Raw genomic sequence first — 23,148 nt, 5'->3', positions numbered from 1 at the left:
CCACTAGGTTGTGGCAACCCAAAATGTTTCCAGACATTGACAAAATTGCCCCAGAGTCAGAGCTGTTACTCTGGATAATAACAGATAATATATATTTTCCTATACATGCATCTCAGTATTTTCCAACATTTCTAAAATTATTATGTATTACATTTGTAAGCCAGGGGGGAAATGTTATTGTAAAGAAGTAAACTTACTAATAGCAAAAAGAATGATTCATATGTTATGTGACTAACCTGCAATCATGGAAAATATGAATTAGAGGAGTTTAGAATATCTGCTGTGATTTTTCTTCCATCATAAATTACTTAGTAAGTGCTTAACAGAGAAACCATAGTGGAAAAAAAAAAACTTAGTAGAAATCTCTTCTACCTGTGTCAGGTACATCCGAGCAGTAACAGCAGAAAGAGGTGGATAAACCAGAATTGGTTTAGTTGTCTCCCCAATAGCATCCCCAACAAGCTTCCCATTAGAAGAATAAGCAGCAACCGCAAATATATATTTTTCATTAGTTTCCAAACCTTTCACTTCAAAAATGCTTTTACCATCAGCTGGAATCTATTAACAAAAACATATTTCAAGTTATATGTGGAAAATCAAAATACTGTGACTTTTAAAATATAATTAGGACAAACTTATAAATTAAAAAAAAAAAACAAACATTTTTTCACTGTTGGATTTTAGTTATGATCCGAGTTGAAATTAGAATAGATTCATTGAAATAATGACTTCATATGGGGAAAAAAACTATTGTCATTAGTGGACTTCTGTAAGATTTCTTGACATTTAATACAACATACCGCTTCTCCTGAATTTGGGAGATGGTTGTTATTGAGCCTCACTTTCCCATAGCTTCCTTGTGCTTTACAACCCAAAATGCAGTACCAGGCCACCTGCCAAGGAGAGAGATGAGCCCATCACTTGCAGTCTGTTTAAAAGATATTTAACTTCTTTTATCTCAATGCAAGCAAAAGGAATACTTTTATAAATAAAAATGTAACTATTCAAATTTTAAAATATGAAATAGACTTATGAATATTCTTAGGTTCAATCTTATGAAAGTAAAGACAAATTTAGGGCTAGCTTAACTGGGATAATAAAGACTAAAATATTATTATTATTATTATTATTAATGACATCATTTTAGCTACAGTTCCTATGTGCTAAGTATCACTAGGAAATTGAAATTGACACATACTTTCTAATATTCATAGCATCCCTATGAGATGGCATGACTATTGCCATAAAAATGGGAAGGTGTTAAATAATTTTGCCCTACAGCAGATAGTAGCAGAAGGTGACCCCAAAGATAACTTAATCTTGATGGACCTGAGTTTTGACCTAATGGGAAAAAAAATATCAACACTGAAATGATTTGCTTATTTTATAATAACATATGACAAAAAAGCAAGTGAAAAAATAATCAAGTTACCAAATTATTCAAAATAAAATGTAAAAATATATATATGAAAAAACCTGGAAGAAAATGCTCCTAAATAAAGATAGTAGCGGGGTTTGAATAACTTTTTCCTCCAGTTTACATGAATCATGACCTTACTTTGATAATTTTTAAATACAGTGATAAACCAAACACAAAGTACAAGTCACAGACACAGCCAAACTTAAACTTGATTAAGTTAGACTGTGGCCCTTCTGCCAAGATGCTGAGATAATCGGAGTACATTATTGGAATGAACTATGTTCTCACTGCAGAGAAAAAGGGAACAAGTTGACACATGAAAGAGTGATATTATGAACAAGACAAACTGTTGTGGGTCATTTGGGTACTACTGTGGCCTTCCCTTTTTCCCAGAAGTAATTCCTAAACTGCTGGAAAGAAGAGAAAATGTAATTGTCTCTAAAAAAATAAAAAATAAATATCTTTGACACCCTATGTCTGCTTCTCCTTCCTCCAAGTCAAAAGAAAAATCCTAACGAGGGAGTTGGGGGGTGAGGGGAACATGAGGGAGTCTAATCTATACAGTGGGTCCCAACTCTGTGAACCAGAATTACTTCTTTAAAAAAAAAAAAAAAACAGTTTGTACAGAATCAACCATTTTTTAAATTGCAGATATCCAAGTCTGCTTGGCTTCAGTGAATTAGAATTTCTGTTATAATTGTCTGACCCCTTGTGCTTTATAAAGGCAATTTCTCAGGTGATGATATATACAACTAATTAAAGAGCACTATTCAAAGACAGGAGAACTGTAAGGAAGAAAGTACACTGAAGGAACCTGGAAGATGGAGGTCAGCAGAAAAAAGTCAGATGAATCTCACCAGAAAATTGGAATAGACTTCCCTTGATTTCCCATGCAAAAGACCACCACTTTTAATAGGGTTTTTTAAAAAGAAAAAGAAAAGAAAGACTCTGTTATATGACTTAAAACAGTTATTGTTCTAAGTTATGCCATGTAAAACAGAATCTGGAGGATAAAACTCTCTCTAAAAGCATTTTTACAAGCAGATTTTATGTTTTTATTTTGTTTCACTGATGGAAACATCTTAGTTTGTGTAACTCTAAGAAGAATGGGTAATTAGAATCTACATCAGAATAGAGACATCATGAACAAATCACTAACTTTGGAAGGAAGATTTCATAAATAATATAAATAGCATTAGCATTTTTAACTATAAAAACAGATTTTAATGAAATGAATGTCTGAACATGAGGTTTAGATAAGACAAAAGATGGCTGAATCTGCACACCAGCAGACTTATCCAGGCCCAGGGCACCACCTAGTGCTGATGAGCAGGCAATTGTAGGTGATCTTGACAGGAACAGCTCTCCTGATCTGTCCTTTACATCAACTTCACATAGTCAACTGACAAATACAGGTACTGCAGGCCAAATATGGGACTCTTGTATCTTCCTACTTCCAAGCATTGTAAAACAAACTAGCCACTAGTTTAAAATATGCAACAAATAAGATTTTTATTACATATGCCAAGATATTTGAAAACAAAAGTAAACCATCCATTTTTCATTCTGTACTTATTTTCCCAAACCAGTGAAGTTCTACTCTTCCACAGATTTTCAAAAATATCCAAGTTGAACTTTAAAACTGCTAGCAATAAAAGTAATGCATTTATTATGGCACAGTTAGATATAAAATGAATGTTACTTTTAGACCCACAATCAAATATCACTGAGTGCTATTTTTAGTTCTACAATCCCAAAACACCATTATTTTTAATTTACCACTAGTACATCAAAGAATGAAACAGCACTTCATCCATGTTTAACTTTATACTTCAATTACCTCACACAGAATTTGATAGATTTTAGACAAATCTAAACAGAATGTCATGAAGATTATCACAAACTAATGTCATCAATTACAACTCCACTAATTGCTTTGATAAACTTTACTACATATGTTCAACAAAAGTAGTGGAGAGACATCAGTTGATATGACAAAACCATTTTATATTATCTCATTTTATTTTCACAGAAAACACTTTGCAAAGGAAAAATATTTTCAGAAAATGTATTTCACCTCCCTAAAGTCATATTGATAGTAAGAAGGGAAGCCAGAATTTTCAACCTAAATCTATTTAACTTCAAAGTTTTTGCATACAAAACATGCTAACAAGAATCAGAGATAAAGCTCTATGTTTGCATACATCATCAAAGAACATGTTGTTGATCATCCAAAAGAAAAAAAAATGCAAAATTTTAAATATAAATTAAGTGGAACCAAATTCTTGTTAGAATTTCAAGTTTTAGTCACATTTAGGCCAAGTTCCAAGACAACAGGGATGGGAGAAAAGACTCATCCTAGAAAATACACGAAGATTTATGATTTATGACATGGTTGAAATTGTTACTTGTTTACATTAAATGAATCCACATTTACTTGGAAGAACTTTGGCAGATTCACCACCTCAAAATTTCCACACTCTGCTGCCTCATCTCCACTGCTGGCTGTGAAAATAACTTCTACTTCTACTCTCTTCAAATGTCTGATTCCACTTAAGAAAAGGACTTCATCTTGAGCGTATACCTAGAGAGAATTGCTTCTTTACTGTTTCTCTTTACCATATATTTGGAGACAGCATGGGTATATAGAACACATGTACCTTAGAAGCATATATATCTTAATCATTGGATGATTTTTGCATAATTAGAAAATGACTACTAAGTTAGGCTAAGCATGATCACCAATACCCTCAATGGAATAGAAGGGAAATGTCATTAAAAATATTCTATATAAGACATACTAATCCAGAGTTCAGTGCTTATAAATAAGACAAATTGGGTCCTAAAAGCAATAATAGTATGAATCATTATAATAATAAAAGTATTTATGTTGCTTTTCATGAGGCAGAGATCATAATGGGCACCATACCTTAACATCAGAAACAAATGGAGTAGGTTTCAGTGTCACAGAACAATGTGTTCGGGATAACAGAAGAGGGGGAGGAGGGATCCTGGTCTTCTTTCTTTTTAAGCCTCCCAAACATTTCTGATATGAATATAGGTCATTTTGTTCTGCTTCAACTTTCTCAATTAAAGAATATGCTTCCTATAATGAAGTGTGGAAACAGAAAAACACATTTCAAGAGATTGAACCTCCTTTATATTTGCAGAAGACTGGTTACATTAAGCAACATTATCTTTCTATATGCAATCGTTTTATATACATATACATATAATTATGCAGAATTAGAAAATGGTTACTAAATAATGCTAAGCATGACCACCAATAGCACATTTATATGTCTAAATGTATTATCATAAGTTAATATGAGGCATTTATTTTTAAATCAAACTCTGAATATCACAATCATATTTCCCAAAAGCATATTTATACATCTAAATGTATTATCATAAGTTAATATGAGGCATTTTATTTTTAAATCAAACTCTGAATATCACAATCATATTTCATTATCCTTAAGAAGTTCATAACAGGGCTGGGGATGTGGCTCAAGCGGTAGCGCGCTCGCCTGGTGTGCGTGCGGCCCGGGTTCGATCCTCAGCACCACATACAAACAAAGATGTTGTGTCCGCCGAGAACTAAAAAATAAATATTAAAAAATTCTCTCTCTCTCTCTCTCTCTCTCTCTCTCTCTCTCTCTCTCTCTCTCTCTCTCTCTCTCTCTCCACTCTCTCTTTAAAAAAAAAAAAGAAGTTCATAACACAATCATATACATTTATACTGATTAATGCACTTTGAGGTATGACGCTTAGGTAATGAAACTATTGAAACATGAAGTTTGTGATGTGAACATTAAGAGTTTCCTAGATACCAGAAAAATGAAGAAAAAATAGACAAAAATACTTATTCTGTAAACCTGAAGGAAAAGCAATCACTTTTTTCAAAGGTTATACACAGATAACATATAAAACAAAAGAGAACATTAAATAAGATCTAAATAATACTTCAAAGGTAAGGTTAAAAAGATTCATCAGTGATATTTAAATTTCCTAATAATACTTAGTACAACAGAACTGCTAAGTTAATAGTTAAAATAATTTATAATGAATAATATTTTAGTCTTGATAGTCCCAGGTAAACTTGCTCTACTAGTTTTTACTTTTCTAAGATATTTAAACATTTTTAACAATAATTACTGATTTTTTATAAACATGATAAACTAGGAAAGTGTTCTCTCTAGAATCATTAAAATATTAATTTCAGTTAATGCCAAAATATCATAAAAGTCCAAATATAGCACTCCTGGTGCTATATTTTAGTGAAACACTAAAAGAATTATCAATAAAATTAAGAAGGACACTATTCCCATTTTATTCTGGAAGTTCTATCCAATTTAACAAAACACAAAAGAAGAAACCCTAGAAATGAGAAGGCAGTATGTCTATCAAATTCCAAGTATATTTTACTCTGATACAAAAACCTGTGCTGTTTCTTCTACAGCAGACATGTTGAGCTAAAATTTTCCACTTGGAAATCTTAACCTCAAACTCAAAAGAATGGATGAGACTAGAGATAGGATTTGGGTGTGCTTCAAAGCAAAGGGAAACAAAAGATATTCTATTTTGAGCATTTTGTTAATGTGTCTTCAATTGCATCACAGGCTATAAAGATCAAGGTACTTCAGATTGTATCATAACAGGTAAAATCAGATTAAGGAAAAATTATGCAACTACAGGGAAGGAGACCAATACCTTGAAAATCTGGAGACACATCCTTTCTCTGGATTATGTTTGGAGCCTAGAAAATAAACCAGCATTGCTGGCCCACATGCCCTGATGTTATCTCACCCTGCTTTCAACCCCATCTCAATTTACTGGCTACCTGCCCTGGGGTACCCACATATAATCCCAAAATTGTGTTAGGCAGTTCCTGCTCCAGTGAGCTAGCTATAATGATCATCTTCCATCTTGACTCTAGCATCTTCTATCTATGCCTATGAGCCCCAAAAGGATCAAAACCTGCTTATGTTCTCTGTCATGGGCTGTCACACAGACATTTCTCAGACTGGCTATTCATCAGTATCATCTCTAGAGTTTAAAATTTTAAGATGGTTTATTTCCAACTCAAAATTAAAATCTCCAGGGCAGGGCTTGAGCATTTGTCTGATTAATGGATGCCAAGGATACGTCTAATTTGCTCTTCTTGCCCTTCAGTGACTCCTCCAGTACTTGATGTATAAATTACAAACCTTTCTCTTGGCCTTTCATTCCAATCATGATCATATTTATTTTCTAGCCTTATCTCCTTTTCTTTCTATTTCCTTCCCTCTCTCCTACCTCCCTCTCTATCCAACCTAACCTCTGAAGCCACAAAAGAAAAAATTTCACTCATCCGCTGAGAACACTACACTTTTTCATGCTTCTGAGAAATTCCCGCTTCCTAGAGGTTCTTACAACTTCTTCTCTGCTTCAAGACCCACTCGAACATCATCTGACACTTCTAAGACAGCACCATGTACTTAGGTATTCCAAGTTCTTCACTCTTTATTTTAGCAGATATTTACAATTTGTAACTTGTATGTATGACTGTCCACAGCCTTTAAACAATAAGTGTCTTATTGGAAGAGGCACTGCTTTATTTACCTCTTTGGGTTCAATCAATGTGTTCTGAATGAAAAACATACTAAATTATAACAGAAGAGGAGACAGAAGAGATTATCTTTTATGATGTATTTAAGCTAGCATGATTAAAATGTTCTCATTGAGTCTTGATCCATTTTAACTTAAGACCTCCTACTCAGATTCCATGACCTGATTTGAAACAGGTTAGCAAAAAAGCATTAAATTTTTAATAAAAGGTCATGAAATAAAAGTTGAAAACACGGCCCTTGGTTTTGGTAAATTAGATAAATTCTATACTAGAACTCAAGACCAACCCTAATGCCAAGTAAAAATTAGAATTCAAAATTAGAGTCAAAAACTGACCTGTTAATTAGATTTCATTAGTAAGAAAATGATTGGTGATTTCTTAAGGGGATTCATCAATTAGAAACAAGTAAGTAGCATGGGGAAGTGGGAATCAAGAAAAAAAATTCCCTTATAACCAGCTACCTTCAATTTTGAGACAGTGTCATCAATAAGGATATGACATTGTTTGCAACAACTAATGTATTATAAAATGACAAAATCTAGATAATCATTCCCTAATCAGAGACCAAGAAGTAGATTTCCATGGCATCACACAATGGAAAAGAACTCAAACCTCACTTTCCCTTGTCTAGCACAGAATTGGGAAATTACAAGGGCTCACTAACTTGAAAGAAGAAATAATCCTTTATGTATCCAGAGAAAGGTTCATCCAGGGAACCTCAGTAAGAGGGGACTTCTACAACTCACAAGGGGAATAAGTTCTGAGTGTTCTTTCAATGATGGTATGTGCTGCAATGTGCCCTGCAAAAACAGTCAGGTCCAAATCATCTTTATCTGGATGTAAATTTCTCTGCCTACAGCTTCCATTAAAGAAAACAAGACCTGCCTCTCTTCACAAGCTACCCAGTGCTGATGAAGACAGGTTGACATTAAATACATTTGACACAAGCTTGACACCCACAGTGCAGCAAAACACTAATGGGAAGATGTAATGCAATCTTGAGGGCATGAATAAGACATATGTAAACAGCTATCGCAGGACTGGAATGATAAAGTGCCCCATTTACTCCTATTGAGCTGACCTCCCTGAGGTATAGTGTGGTTTCTCAACATGATGATGTACATGGCAGAAGAAGAAGAAAAGTAGATTAAGTCATATCCAAGAACCCTGGAAAGGAATATTGCTGAGATTAAAATAGGCAATTTGTAAGATAAACCTAAGAGAAAACAAAGAAAGAAAAGTGTAGTCTTATAAAGAGAAATATCTAAAGCAACACATAATAGTTCAAAAAGAATGTTTCAGAGTGTTTAAAGTGAACATAGTAATAATAATAAAAGCTAACTTATTGACTGCTGACTCTGTACCAAAAGCTAAGCGTTTTAAATGTATCATTTCATTGAATCTTCCCAAGAACCCCCACTTTACAGATGAAGGAATTAAATCAGAGCATCAATAATTTGACTTAGGTCACATAGCTAATCAGCAGCTGAAGCAGAACTCTATTCCAAGACTTTATACTCCTAACCCCTGTACTATCTTGTCTCAATACAAAGCTAAGTTTAAAAAAAAATAAGGAAAGGCAACCTAGATGAAGTTTCCCATGCAGGACCTTTAAAACACTTGAAAGAAAAACAAAAATACATAGCATGCTAAATAATATGTAAATATGCTAACACATAAATATGCTAAAATATTCTGTCTGTAGTTTGAAACCTGAGGGTCAAAACATGACCTCATAGGAGGGGAAGAGCCAGAATGAGAAAGACCTGGCTCTTTTATAAGGAAGATTTCAGCATGGAACAATTAAGAGGTGAGAAGATCCTCCTTCCCTCCCCCCTAAAAAAAATAGAATTGACTTAAATGCTACAAAATCGAAAAAAAAATAATTAAATCCATTTGCTGCTAGCATAGTCAATAGAGTGATATTTAGGGGACACCAATATGTAAATTTGAAAAATATTAAGTCCGGGAGTTATGGGCTTCATCATTAGTTTGGGTTCCAAAAAGGGACTACATAATTATATTGTGTAATTTGTATCAATTACAAAAATAATAATAATAATCTGCAAAGCATAATAGTCCTTTCCTTAGAGTTGAGATGCTATTAATGGAATCTGGAAGTGTTAAACTCATCTCAACTGCAGATTCATTTAGATTCCAACAAATAGCTTTAGGAGAAAACTAGATGCAACAATTGGGGGTTTTTGCAGCAGAAACAGCTGGAGAACCGGGTCTGGACCAAAGCATTCCTGACAGGTAGAGGACCTACTGAACGTAGTTACCATGTGATCAGGACACACATATTGGGAGGAATGACTTGACAAAGTTTCATTCCCTAAACAAGACAAATAAACTTCTTTTCCTTGGTAACTGTTTTCTACTGAGGTGTACAAACTAAAGTTTTAGTCTTTACATCCCAGTCCTGAAGATCTGGTCAATCAACTGGCCCTACTGGCATCACTGGTCTTCCTCTTGAGGACTAGGGTTCCTCGTTACAGAAAGTCCTCAAGGTAATGTTTGGATGCAGTACAGAAAACTAGAGAATGGAATGCTGCCCTGGAAACCTTAGCACTTAGATTGAGGGACATTCCTGTCTCTTTCCATTGAGAAATTTCTTCTGTAAAGGTGCTAGAAGTCCAGCTGGTGGACTCTGGTGGACAGGGTGCAACAACATAAGCCACAGGATGAAGCAGATAAAATGGACTTCCATAAGTCAAACAACGAAGACAGAAAAATAGGAAAAAATAAATCTCCAAATCAAGAAAAAAGCCAGTCATCTCATTTGGAAGGTTAATAAGTTATTATCAAAGGTTTGTCCCTCATTCATGGTAAAAAGTTGGTCCACTTTTAATTGATTTGAAATAAAACAGACACCTGATGGGATTATCTGGCCCCACAAGGATAGGAAACTTTTGAAAAACTGAGACAAAGTATGAATTATTTAAGAGTTCAGAAAGAGACCCGAGTTTTTTATACCTTTTTATGGTACCAGGTGACGCATCAATTACTGATTTGGGGACAATTTTATTACAAGAGCATGATAATGCAAAACATTCTGTAATATACCCAGCGAAAAATGAATGTCAAGGGAAAGAAGTTTATTTGTCTTCTTTAAAGAAAGAAAGTTTGGCAATTATTTGAGCCATAGCATCATTGTTTAGGAGAGTACCCTGAGGACTGATCATTAAGCCTTAACACTTGGATAAAACTTCCACCGAGGAGCAGAGGTGGCTACAGACGGTCACAGGACATTGAAATAAATATTCGGCACATCCCCACTTGGTGAAAATCCTTGCAGAGGATCCCTCATAAAAAGCAGAACCTCTAAACACATCTCTATCCTAATAAGATACAATACTCACAATTTTTCTTAAGTTAAAATAGTTTCATCTAAGAAGCAGAAGGAAAAGATATGCCCTGGAAACTTGAGATTCCCATCTCTCCAGGATGCCCCCAGCCTCAGTGAGAGGAAGGAGTGCATTATGGCAATATAAAAACAAGACGAGTCATAAGAAAAAAGGAAGGGGAAAATCCCAGAGGTTTTACTCTCCTCAGGATCCAAGAGCCCACAGGATTGGTACTGGGAGAATTTCTAAAAGAAAAATAAGGTTTATTTTCCATAGAAATAGAACTGAAGCATCAAAGTCCTCCAAGCATATGATCTTAGAAGCACCTGCTGAAAAAAAAAAAAAAAAAAAGGATGGGAACATGCCCCAGAAGATCATTGTCCCTTGGCCTTGTCAGTTTGGACTACCCACTGCCAAAACTCCATCTTTCAAATGCTGGAAATTCAGATTTAAAGAAGCTCTCCCCTAATACTGCCAAGGACAGATTTCTCCCACCTTAAACAGTGGCAATATCTGTCCATCCACAGCCCTTGGCCTGATGTAAAAGACTTGTCATGACTCGTCTCTACTTTCTCTCTGGTCTCATAGACATGATGAGCCTCTCCCCGACCCTCCTCCTACCCCTGCTGCTTCTAAGCCAGCTACACTGAACAACCCGCAGAATGGCGAGTGCTCTCTGCCCTTGGTGCCCTTGGTGCCCTTGGGCCCTGTGGACACAGTCTTCTCTCTGCCTGGAATATCCTTTCTGCTCCCTCTTTCTCTGGCTACTTGGTATTCTTTCAGTCCTTGACTTTATTTGATACCATGTCTTTCTATATTCACCTTTGCGTCACCTGTCTTTCAGGATTCAATGTCACCTGAGCTCTCCTGGAGGTTTCTTTCAACACCCCCACTGTTGAGTTAGGTACTCCCCTGTATTCTCCTAGCACTCCTGCAATTAAAGCTCCTACACAACGGACCCACAAATCATCTATTTACTTGTCCATGTTTCCACAAACTGGATTTATCTATGAATAAATTTCAGGGAACACAAAGAGCAGGTGGGGACCAGAAAAGTGGGACCACAAAAAATAAGCAAATTCATCAATATTTGTTGAATAAATAAAGGATTTCTTGTTTGTTTTTATCTCTTGTACTCAGCAAAATATCAGACACATAGTGAACTTTCAATAAATATTTGCTCAATGAATCCCAGGCTCTCAAAATTATTTGTTGGATGGATAAATGGATGGACAGATGACCAGAAAGTATTACATAGAGAAATCTTAAATTCCTATATTCTACTTGTTAACCTCAAACACTTACCCTTCGGCTGTCTCACACCCTCATTTCCTAGCCCCTGGTTTGTTCTCATGGAGATATTGAATCTTTTGATATTTCCACAGTTACCTTGATGGTGTTACTTTGTTCCCCATTCAATCTGCACTCATTTCTTATTTTCATACCATGAACATTTAATCCCTAACTTCATTCAAAAAAAATAATCCTGCAGAAGTCTTCGCTGTCATAAACATTCTGCTTCACTTCTACTAAAACACCACTTCAGGATAATGTCATATCATTGTGAGGATGGGGCTCTTGCTCCCCAACCTCAGCAAGAACTTCATGATGCAGGACAGTCCTTTTTCTTGGTGGGAGCTCATCTATTCTTCCCCACTCTCCAATCATCTTCACACTCCCCATTCCAACTGCCCCACCACCTCCATTTCTGGCAGATACCTACGCCTCCTACTTTATCAAATTAATGAGATAAGAAAGCATCAACTTGGGCTGAGGTGGTGGCTCAGTGTAGAGTAGTCGCCTGACACATGCAAGGAACTGGGTTCAATCCTCAGCACCACATAAAAAATGAATAAATAAAGGCATTGTGTCCATCTACAACTAAAAGTATTTAAAAAAAAAGAAAGAAAGAAAGAAAGCATCAACCCAACTCCCTACTTCATGCCTTCAAAGTTTTTGTATCTGTCAGTTGCTCCTTCCCTGCTGTATCAAAGCATGAGGGGTTTGCCCTGCAGCCCACCCTCAACTGAAGATGGTCCCCTTTATCTGTGCTTTCAATCTCATCCTCTTCCCTCTCCTGTAGGACTTTACCTCATACATTAACTTCATATGTTAACTTTTCATATCTTCAATTTCTCTCTTTGTTCTGGCTTTTCATCATTAGCTTAGTAATATACTAAATTCTTCTGTTAAACCCCTCCTAACTCTGTATCCCTCTCTTTAGCTTTTCTTTCCTTCCCTTATCAGCAAATTACTAGTAGCATGACTCTCTGTCTTCTTCCTATGATATTCACATTTGGATTTTAAATATACTCCAAAGGTCCATGTGTTAAAAGCTTGGTCCCCAGCCCGTGGTGCTGCTGGGAGGTACTAGAACCTTTAGTAGACATGGCTTAGTAAGGGGAAGTCAAGTCGTGGCCCTCAAAGGGGATTTTGGGATCCTGGCCTCTCCTTGCTCTTGCTTCCCAGCTACCATGAAGTGAACAGGTTGTTTCTGCGATACACTACCATCATGTTGTACTGCCTTGCCACAGGCCCAAATGCAACCGGGCCAAATGACCATGAACCAAAATAAACTTTTCCTCCTTTCAAGTTGTTTATCTCAGGTACTTTGTCACAGCAATGGAAAAGCTAAGTAACACAGCCAGTGCAAACTTTTACAGATCATACATAGAGGCAAAAGTAAAGAAGATCTCATAACTTGAAATGTGATTGTCATCAGGAAATTAAACTAATATCAACATTTAATAAACCTGCAAGAAGACAGAAGAATTTCCAGGCCAGAGTGAAACACAATAAAGGAATCAACAAGGGTCAGACACATTTTAGTATGCACAAGGCCCTGGTTTAATTGCCAGCACTCAAAAAAATAAATAAACAACAACAACAAACAGTATCAATAAGAAATGAGAGGATCTATTGTTATGTATATCTAAAAAGAACAAATTTTTAAAAATTAAAAGATTGGAATGTAAATTTTCAGTATCCATCTGAGAGAGAAGGTACTTTAGCCAAAGGACTTTTCGCATTTTATTTCCATGGTAAGAAATGCACTAGGCTGGCACAGTGTTGTGTTAACATTGTAATTTCCCTCACTGTGACTCCTGATTTTATTTGGCTTCCCATACAGCTTGTTCCTATAGAAAGAGAATCTCATATTTTAAGAAAGTTCAGGACTAGAGGAATAGAGCAGTACCCCTGCTTAGAACAGACTACATATAGTTAATAATGGAATATAAGAGCAACCAATTTTTTTGGCAGGGGGGTACCAGGGATTGAACTCAGGGGCATGCAACCACTGAGCCACATCCCCAGCCCTATTTTGTATTTTATTTAGAGACAGGGTCTCACTGAGTTGCTGAGGTTGATGCCTCACTGTTGCTGAGGTTGGCTTTGAACTCATGAACCTCCTGCCTCAGTCTCCCAAGCTGCTGGGATTACAGGTGTGTACCACCATGCTTGGCTGTCACAAATTATTTTTAAAAAAGAGAAATAAATGTAACATAAATTGTACATCAGTAATAAAGAAATGAAATATTATTACCATCAAAATTTTCTGTGAAGTTGTACAGGTTTCATCTTTCTCATATAATACAAGAGCTTTCTGCATTAAGTAAATTGCTTTGGATAGTTTGTTCTTCTTTATTTTATTCATTACACTTAATTCTGCAAAAGCAAACATTTTACCAAAGGGAAAGATGAAAATTATTATTCAAATTCTTCTGGAAATACAGGTTATCCCCATCTTAATTACCTGTAAAACAATCATCACTTCTGGATTGTTTTTGCTTTTCTGAACCTTTGGCAGAAATGTTTTTGCTCGCAGTTGGAATCTGCAAAACTGAAGAAGACCTTCATTACAACCAGATTTGTGTCCAAGACAGGAAATAGTTTTAAAACATTAAAGAGTAAGTATCTCTTCGTAAAATTATTGCTTCCTCTATTATATCTTTTTTAATCAATAGATAAAAAATTTAATATATTTACTATGATACAGTTTTTTGTCAGATCATCTTTTATTTGCCACGCTATACCTCAGGACATAGAATTTCCAAATTGTAAAAGGATTTCACTTTTTTAACTTCACCTTAAATAAAATCATTGAGAAGGTGAACTTTTGTTCATTTTATCTTTTGCATAAAATATAGATGGCAAGTCCTGATATGAATCAGCCTTTCTAGAGAAACTGTTTTATCTTGGTCCCTGCAAGAGCTCCGAGTACCCAGGAAGACCAAATCCTGCTCAACTGAAACACAATTGGTTGCCAGTTTGTTAATCTTGGTGTATAACTGGGACTGACCATCATGGTGGTCCAGAAAAGAAAGGAACCCAGATGAGGGAGAAAAGGATGAAGCTATGCTATCCCAGGGAAATAGAAACCATTGGCTTGATTCTTGATTTTCATATCCGATCCTCAAGAGACCTGGTAATATCTTCTTTCTGTCTTTCTGTCCTTGGAAGGTATTTCTGGGTGCCTTTCATAGAGTTTTAATTATTTGTGCTAATTTTATATGCATCACCCTGGGGTGGTGACTGATGAAAAGATGGCAAAAGACAGCATTAAAGGATATAAGGTTTCTTATATGGCAAAGGATAAGGAAACTTACTTGCATGGGGATAGCAATGCAAAACAGAAAGTAATGCACCATTCTCTCAGTACCTAGGGTTTTATAAATGCTAATTAAGCTCTCCTGATTATAATCTTTGGTGATAAGGAGGACAGGATTTTAAGAAAACTGAATGCTAGACACAGATGAGTCATATTTAATAACATGTTCATATATCGGCAACCACTGTGAAGTTCTTGAATCAGAATGATATAAACAGTATTTAGGGAACATGAATCTGGCAGTAGCATACTTAAGTGAAGAAAGACAAGAGAAACAAAGTGCTAATCTGTGCTAAGGTGGTAGTTCAATAAAGCAGAGGAAAATTCAAGAAGCCCAGAGACATTGCAAAAAATAACAAGTAATTCCATTTAAAATTTAACTCAGTTCTACCATCAATATTTTTAAGTGATCTCTGATTTAAAAAAAAAAAATGGCTTTCAAAGACTTATGGACGACAGAGAATACACTATTTAGCCATAACTCCATGGCTAAGTAAATAAGACCCAATTTCTGCACAAATGAGGATAATACTGAGAACAGGGGGCTTTGTTGTTGTTGTTGTTGTTGTTGTTGTTGTTGCTAGGGATTGAACCCAAGACCTGTGCATGCAAAGCAAGCACTCTGAGCTATAGCTCCAGCCCTAAGCTACATCTCCAGCCTGGGCTTGTTTCTTAAAGGAAACCTGACACAATGATTTTAGACATATTTTGAAATATATTTCCTAACTAAATTTTTTCAGCCCAAAGAATGTTCAAGGTTATTATTATAAGTAACCTCACTTATGTATTAGGCAAACATAATCAAGTTTTCAACTTTATGATGACACAGAGATATTTAACTATTATTTGTTTCTCTTTATACCCAGTAGGTCATATGGGAAACAGTTTTTAAAATCACATAAAAGTTTAAAATAAGATGTGAAAGGAAGAAAAAAATAAAAGGATGAAAACAAGGATCTTGGTAGGCACAAAATAATTGTTTTCTTGACTGAATTTTTAAAAATGCTAATAATTTCCTATAATTCTAGGAAGTATAATTATACTTTTTAAAGACGTTAACTAATTTGATATACAAAGTGCAAAGCAATGGAAAGTATAGATATTAATCTGAGAAATGAGAAAATATAATCAAATTTACCTAGAAAACAAGAACTCAGTTACACATTTAACTGATTCTATAATTGAACTTGGCTGAAAACTGATTTAGTATAAGTTCTTTGTTTTGATGACTACTACCTTGCAATTGGTCGAGAAGTACGACAGCTATCCGGTGCTGAGCTTGAATTAGTTCAAGATGCAAATCCATTATGAAAGTATTTGCTGTGATTGGTTTGTAAGAATTTCCATCTACCTCAGGGGCATACTTTGGTCCAGCAAAGTTGAAGTAGAAATAAAAAGAAATATAGTTATCAAAACATCCAAACAATAGCCATGTCCTATTATCACTCAAGTTATCATCTTACTCATAGCCATCAAATTCTGCTCACTTCTTAACCCCAAGCACGTGGCTCACATGCCAGTAAATACGCTCCTAGAATTCATCAGGGTGCTCTTCATTGACATATCCAAAGACTACTTGCTCTTCTTGATTTCTTCTGGGAACAGAGGAATACATTTCTGTCCCATGAAAGGAAAACTACCACATGCTTATTAAAATCTACTTGTAAGGAAGGTCAGTCCTCTTCCACGTTAAGTAAAACTTCAACCCAATATAAGATTTTTCCATTCCTACCTTGACATAGCAGTGGTCAATTACTGGTGATCCACTTGGCAAAGTAGTTAAAACACAATTAAAATTCATCACACCAATTACTTTGTCAAGAAGTTCATAAGCAAAAAACAACTGTTCCACAGGACTTTTCTAAAATAATTTTATAAACAAAAAAAGAGAGAAAACTTCAGCAAAAGTCATATGTAAAATTTCTAAACTCTTTAACAATAATCAAAACCAAACAATAGAAAACTATTTAACAGAGTTTAAATAGTCTAACATCAGCAATGCCATGTCCCTTGCTGAATGTCTTTATCTTGGACTGAATGTCAAGTAGTAGCAATGAACATGAAAATAAAAAAGATATTTCATCATGGGGCTGGGAATGTGGCTCAAGAGGTAGCGCGTTCGCCTGGCATGCATGCGGCCCGGGTTCGATCCTCAGCACCACATACAAACAAAGATGTTGTGTCCGCCAAAAACTAAAAAATAAATATTAAAATTCTCTCTCTCTCTCTCTCTCTCTCTCTCTCTAAAAAAAAAAAAAAGATATTTCATCATTTTTCCAAGCATAAGTTAAACTTTTCACAAATATGTATAACTTCCATTTGTTGTTTTCAATCTGATTTGTTGATTTTTGAAACCTGTACAAAAATGCACAGGTAAATTTTAAAATAGGACTCACATATTTTTGTTGTTTTCACATACTTAATTTAATTTAAAAAAATATTATTTTTGAAGTCTCAGAATCCGAGAACTAAAGGTTTAGACATATAAGTGTCCCTCAAATCCAACATCTAAACTATGATTTTCAAAAATTAAATATCCCTTAAATGTAACTATTCTCACAGAGAAACAAATATAGAGAATAATATAAAGAACAGGCAGCTTTATCTGAGTTTTCAAATTCTCCACATTTTTCCAAAATTTTTTTTTTAGAAAACAAAGCATAAACATATATGCATAAAATAGAAATGCCCTATGTAACTGTCCACAATGCTATTTCTCTTTTCTGCCCCTAGAGGTAGCCATTGACCATGAATTGGTTTTACCATCCTTTTTCGCATGCTTTTAAACTTTCTCCATGTGTATGTGTTCTTAACAATATGCAAAATTACTGTGCATAATTTTTAATTCTCTCTTATAAAATTCTGTAGAGTGCTTTTTTCTCTCAACCATATGTTGTTGAAAGTTACTCAAGTCGGTGTATGTAACTCAGAGGGTCAGGCAGAGTTTGGTTGTGAACACAGAAGCACTCCAGGTATTTTAAGCAGAAGGATATTTAATGCGCAGAATTAGAGCTATCCATCACCACTGGAAGGCATGGGAGAGGAAGGATCAAGAAAGCTGCCAGTGACAATTTGACTTCATGCAATTCTCAAGGGTTCCTCAGAAGCCTCTGTGAATTTAAGACTCTAGGAGATAGCTGACAACAACCTCAAGCTTCTACTTGCTGGTTATGGCTGGTAAATTCATACCTCCCATCTGCCAATGCACAATGAGAACTAACTATCTCTCTCTCTCTCTCTCTCTCTCTCTCTCTCCCCCCTCTTTTGCTTACAAATTCATGCAAATGTCCCTCATTGGAAGACCAATCACCTAAAACACATGGAAATGAGATGCTGGGGATATAGTTCCAGGCTTCCGCCCTATAATTCAAAGGTTACTATAGAGGGGTCCACAAGATACCAAGCTGACTCTAATTCAAGGCCACTCTAGCCATTCATTCCTATAGTTACAATGAACTGGTGTTACTGTGAAGAGTATGCCACAATTTATTCCCTCATCTGATGAAGGACATTTAGATTGCTACTACTAAATATACTGCAATGTCTTGCATATATCTGTGCATAAATACAAATTAATACTTCCCTTATAGTCTTTATATCTTTTTTTCTGTTTTCTCTTTTATTCATCTAAAATTTCCAGGGCATGTTGAACAGAAGAATGACAGATATCCTAATGTGGTTACATCAGTTTTGATTATTGTTAAATTAAAGGGACTGCCTTTAATGTTTTACTCTAGGCATGACATTCACTGAGGTCTGTGGATGACACTTTTTATAGGATAGGGAAGCCTTCTTCTATTCCTAACTGCCCAAAAGAGTCCTTTTTCAAAAGGATGGCTGTGGAATTTTGTCAAATGAAGCTGCACCTCTTCACCTAGTGATGTGGTCATATTTCTCTCCTTTAATCTGTTAATGTCAATATTGCATTATAGATCCTCCTGTGTTAAGTCATCCTTGCATTTCCTGGAATAAACACAATTTGATTGTATTTAACCATTCACAATATATATCTCCACTAAAGAATCACAAGCTTAGGGAGGTTCCTGAGTAATCCAAGTAGTATAAATTCAAACAGCAAACCTCCTGGAGGACAGACCCAAGACTATAAATCAATTAAGGAGAGAGATTTTCTCCCATGCACTTCTCAGGACCCAAATTAAGTAAATTCTCTGTATAAACAGACAGTTTTTTCTTTTTTTCTTTTTTTTCTTTTTTTCTAACATACCTTTTCCTAGGATGTGGTCTTATAGGTTCTAGCTTTATGTGAGGGTCTCAGTGCCAAGCCCATCTGTCAGGTGCCCAAGCCTCATCTCCTACCCCTGGATGGCCAGTAAACATCTCGGCTTCCTTAGCAGTATGCCCAGCAATCCACTGCAGCTCCCATTTTTGAGCTCACTATTTCAGCTTTCAATTTTGGCCCCTAGCATTTACCTTACTTTCTTGTGAGCTCTGAAATATGCCTAAGAGATATTTGTTCAATGTTGTCCAAAATTCTAGGTGTTTTCTAGCAGAAGGACTTTTAAGTCATCTAGGTTGCTATTTGACCAGAAATAGACATCTCTAAGGATTCCTTTTTAAAATTAAAAAATTTCAAAGACCACACACACCCACATATCATCATTATCACAACTACTTCATTATCAACACAGCTAAAAGTTAATTAAAATGTGCTCCTGCTACTGGGCTAAGTGCTTTACACAGACTAATCCTTTAATTGCCATAGCCCTATAAAATATACACTCTAGTTATCATAATCTTAAAATCCATTTGTTGAAGAAACAGATGCTATGCATTCAATAAAACTATAAAATAGTTTCATGTTATATAATCCCAACAGTACCCAATCTATTTTTTCACACTGTAACTTGTACTTATGCAAGATATACAACTTATTCCCCTACAGACTCTGCTAGGTAAGCATATGGATTTTGGATTCTCCTTATGATAAATACTTGGCCTTGTTTCCCCACTTGGCTCCCCAAGGTGGGTCTGAGAATCCCACATTGAGATCTGGTGTACCACATGAGACATAAAAGAAACCATGATCAGCTACCATATACCAGATACTGGTTTCCACAATGTTACCAATATCTCGTTTAAACAAGATAACAACCCAATAGTAATAGGGACTATTAATAATTTTACAAATGAGGATATATGAACAGATTAAATCATTTATACAAGGTCATGTAGTCAATATCACAGTCAAGATTCAACTCCAGGTCTAACACCAAACACTGGACTCTTAGGTCACACCAATGAATCACTTCTACCACATCTACCATACTCCAATACAGCTAAGCAGGCTGTGCACTGCACAACTTTAGGACCTACCATTTAAACTGCTGTCATCACAGACTTATACTTTTATTTAGACAATTTCTTAGCAGATGGCAATGAATAATCTTGAGAATTTAAATAAATTAAATTAAATTCTCAATGAATTTAAATAATAATAGCAATAGTTCATTAATGGTCTGTTTCTTTGTTCTAAGGAACCCCACTTCATTTAGAGGCTTACCTGCCAGAACATTTTTATCTCAAGCCAAAATCTAGCACTTATGACTTCCACTAGGATTCCTATTCCTGCCCCAAGGAATAAATAGAGAGAATGAGAGTCAGCCTCAGAGAATAAGGGCCATTCCACAAAGTCACTGATTCTCAAACTCTAGCGTCCTTAAGAATCTACAATAAGGAACTTTAAGAACTCCACATCCATAATTCTGGTTGAATGTGTCTGGAGTGAGAAGCAGGAAGCTGTATGCTTGGCGAGCACAAGAAGTGATCCCTAAAAAACCCTGTCAAACAGCTATGAGGTCTCCTCCACCTGTTATGCAGGACAGTCTCTTTCCAATTTGAGATTTCTCAAATCCAAGAGCAATATAGAATAAAGAACTGAAACTTAGAAGATGCACATTCGTTTGAGAAAGTAAATTCAGAATGAACCCCTCCCCTTTTCTTCCTATACGTTCATAATGATAACTGGATTAGCACCTAATCCCTTAGGACTTTATGTACTGTAACAAGTACGGCCAAAATGTAGCTGAAACAACACTTTTTAAATGATCACTTGTTCTTATATTTCAAAGGGCTGCTACAAATAAAGATGTATTAAAGACACTTGAAGTTATGTATTTCTATGCATTAGAAAAACAAATATCCTGAAGACTTCTTTTTAATCAAGAGGCAATGCAGCACAGGTGTTAAATGCCGGGACTATGAGGGCAAAACCTCTAAGTCAAATCTCCAACCCCTTACGGTGCGACTGAACCAGTTGGATGTGGTGAAATGACACCACGAGCACATGAATCTACTTGGGTGGATCTCAAAAAACACAATGCTGAGTAAAAAGCAATCTGAGCAGGAATACACACGGAATGACGTTGATCACACAGATTTTAAAACAAGCAAACAATACTCCACACTGACTCAGAACGCACACATAGGTAATAAAAGTGGTAAAATGCCTGAAATTTATAATGAGATATAAGTAGATATTCCACAATGAGAAAAGGGGTTTTATGCTCAAATAATGGAATACGTGGCACTTTATATTTCTTTGGAAAAACACATTCTACTGTGTTCAATCCAAAGCCACTCAAGGTCCATGATCATGGTGCCATTTTCTGATACACAACACCAGCATCACACAGGACAGAGTTTGCTAATGTTCCAGATTTTGCCAATAAATAAGGGAATAAAATGAATGTAGGTAGTGGGTATGGGAATAGGAATGATAGAAGAAGGAATCAGACATTATCACCCTATGTGCATATATGATCACACGACCTCTGTAATCCTGCATCGTCTACGACCTGAAGAATGAGAAGTTATACTCCATTCATGTATGTTGTGTCCAAATGCACTTACTGTCATGTATAAATAATTAGAACAAGTAAAAAATAAGTGAATACAGATGTAGATATATATCAGTCCCCAGAACCCCATTCAGATCTATAGGACAACACAATGCATGATGTACAGAAGTAATTCAAATAGTGTAAGAAAAGAATAATAAAGAAGAGGAATCGCTACTCATCCCCCACTCCTTTCTCCTCTTAAGTAATTGCTCACTGAGAACTTCCCAAGGGCCACAGCTATTCTAAGTGCACTGTGATCAGGTAATAACTCATTCTATCTGTCAAAGGCATTTGCTGAGTAGGCCGTCCCCTCTCTATAAATCTATGAATCATAACACATTCAACTATAAATCTTTTTAAGATGTTTAACTAGCTTATTTTTTTTTAATGATTGGATTTTTTTCTAGAGTAAAAGCAAAAGGTAGAAAAATGTTCCTGTAATGCCTACAGAAACCATAAATTCTCAAGTTTTAAACATTTAAAATTACTTCTACAACAAACTACTGTAATTTAGTTTTATTTGAAAATAAAAAGTCATGTTCTTAACTATATTCTCTACAATGTGTTGTAATACCTTTAATATTGGAAGAACTTCCGAGATTCCTTTTGGAGTCCCAGGGAATATCTTAATCTCTGTTTTTAAAGGTACATCTGGGAAAAAAGAAAAGAAAGAATAAAAACAAGGTAAAGAGAGAGGAGAGAGTAAGAGAGGAGAAGAAGAAACAAAGGGGAAGAAGGAAGGATCAGAGAAGAGAAAAGGGGACATATAGCAAGAAATCATAATCATAATAAATTCTTTTAATCGCTTATCTTTTTAGAAATGATAATCTTAGATCTTAGAAATGATTCAATACTTTAGAATATGACAGAATACTAAATTGCTCCTCTTGTGTGATTACATTTTTTTCTGTATATGAAGCCAGCTAAAAGCGTCTGGCAGAGCCAGGTGCAATGGTGCCCCTGCAATCCCAGCACTAGGGGCGGTGGGGACTTTTAAGGCAGGGATGATTTAAATCCATGAATTCGAGGCCAGCCTGGGCAACCCAGTGAGTCCTCATCTCAAAAAGAAAAAAAAAATCTCATTGCAATACAATAAACCAAATAAGAATCTTGTTTATCAACAAAACAATATCATGGTAGACATTGGTCTTCTTAAACCTACTATAAAGTCTACTTTAAAATACTCAGAACAGAATAGTAAAGAAGCCATATAAATTTAGACAAATATCAGAGAAGACTAGTTTGAATTAGAGGGATATGAATCATAAATATTTATATGACAATGTTAATTTTATAATTTT

The 23,148-nt window shown here is 35.5% G+C and overlaps 1 protein-coding gene across 1 annotated transcript in view; it reads right to left on the bottom strand.

The window, feature by feature from the left end:
• The window catches only part of Cfap54 (cilia and flagella associated protein 54), a 264,100-nt gene that overhangs the window by 202,376 nt on the left and 38,576 nt on the right, over positions 1–23,148 (bottom strand). Inside the window, exons 15-22 of the mRNA XM_076855417.1 lie at positions 22,422–22,498; positions 16,720–16,848; positions 16,224–16,350; positions 14,133–14,219; positions 13,923–14,044; positions 4,350–4,526; positions 801–893; positions 373–558 (exon numbers count right to left, since the gene is read on the bottom strand). Of these exons, the coding sequence (XP_076711532.1) occupies positions 373–558; positions 801–893; positions 4,350–4,526; positions 13,923–14,044; positions 14,133–14,219; positions 16,224–16,350; positions 16,720–16,848; positions 22,422–22,498 (998 nt within the window). The remainder of the gene's footprint in view (positions 1–372; positions 559–800; positions 894–4,349; positions 4,527–13,922; positions 14,045–14,132; positions 14,220–16,223; positions 16,351–16,719; positions 16,849–22,421; positions 22,499–23,148) is intronic.

Source organism: Callospermophilus lateralis, chromosome 4 (assembly GCF_048772815.1).
Source record: "Callospermophilus lateralis isolate mCalLat2 chromosome 4, mCalLat2.hap1, whole genome shotgun sequence".
Taxonomy (NCBI): Eukaryota; Metazoa; Chordata; class Mammalia; order Rodentia; family Sciuridae; genus Callospermophilus; species Callospermophilus lateralis.
The sequence above is the reverse complement of the archived record's forward strand: the minus strand, read 5'-3'. Positions and strand labels throughout refer to the sequence as shown.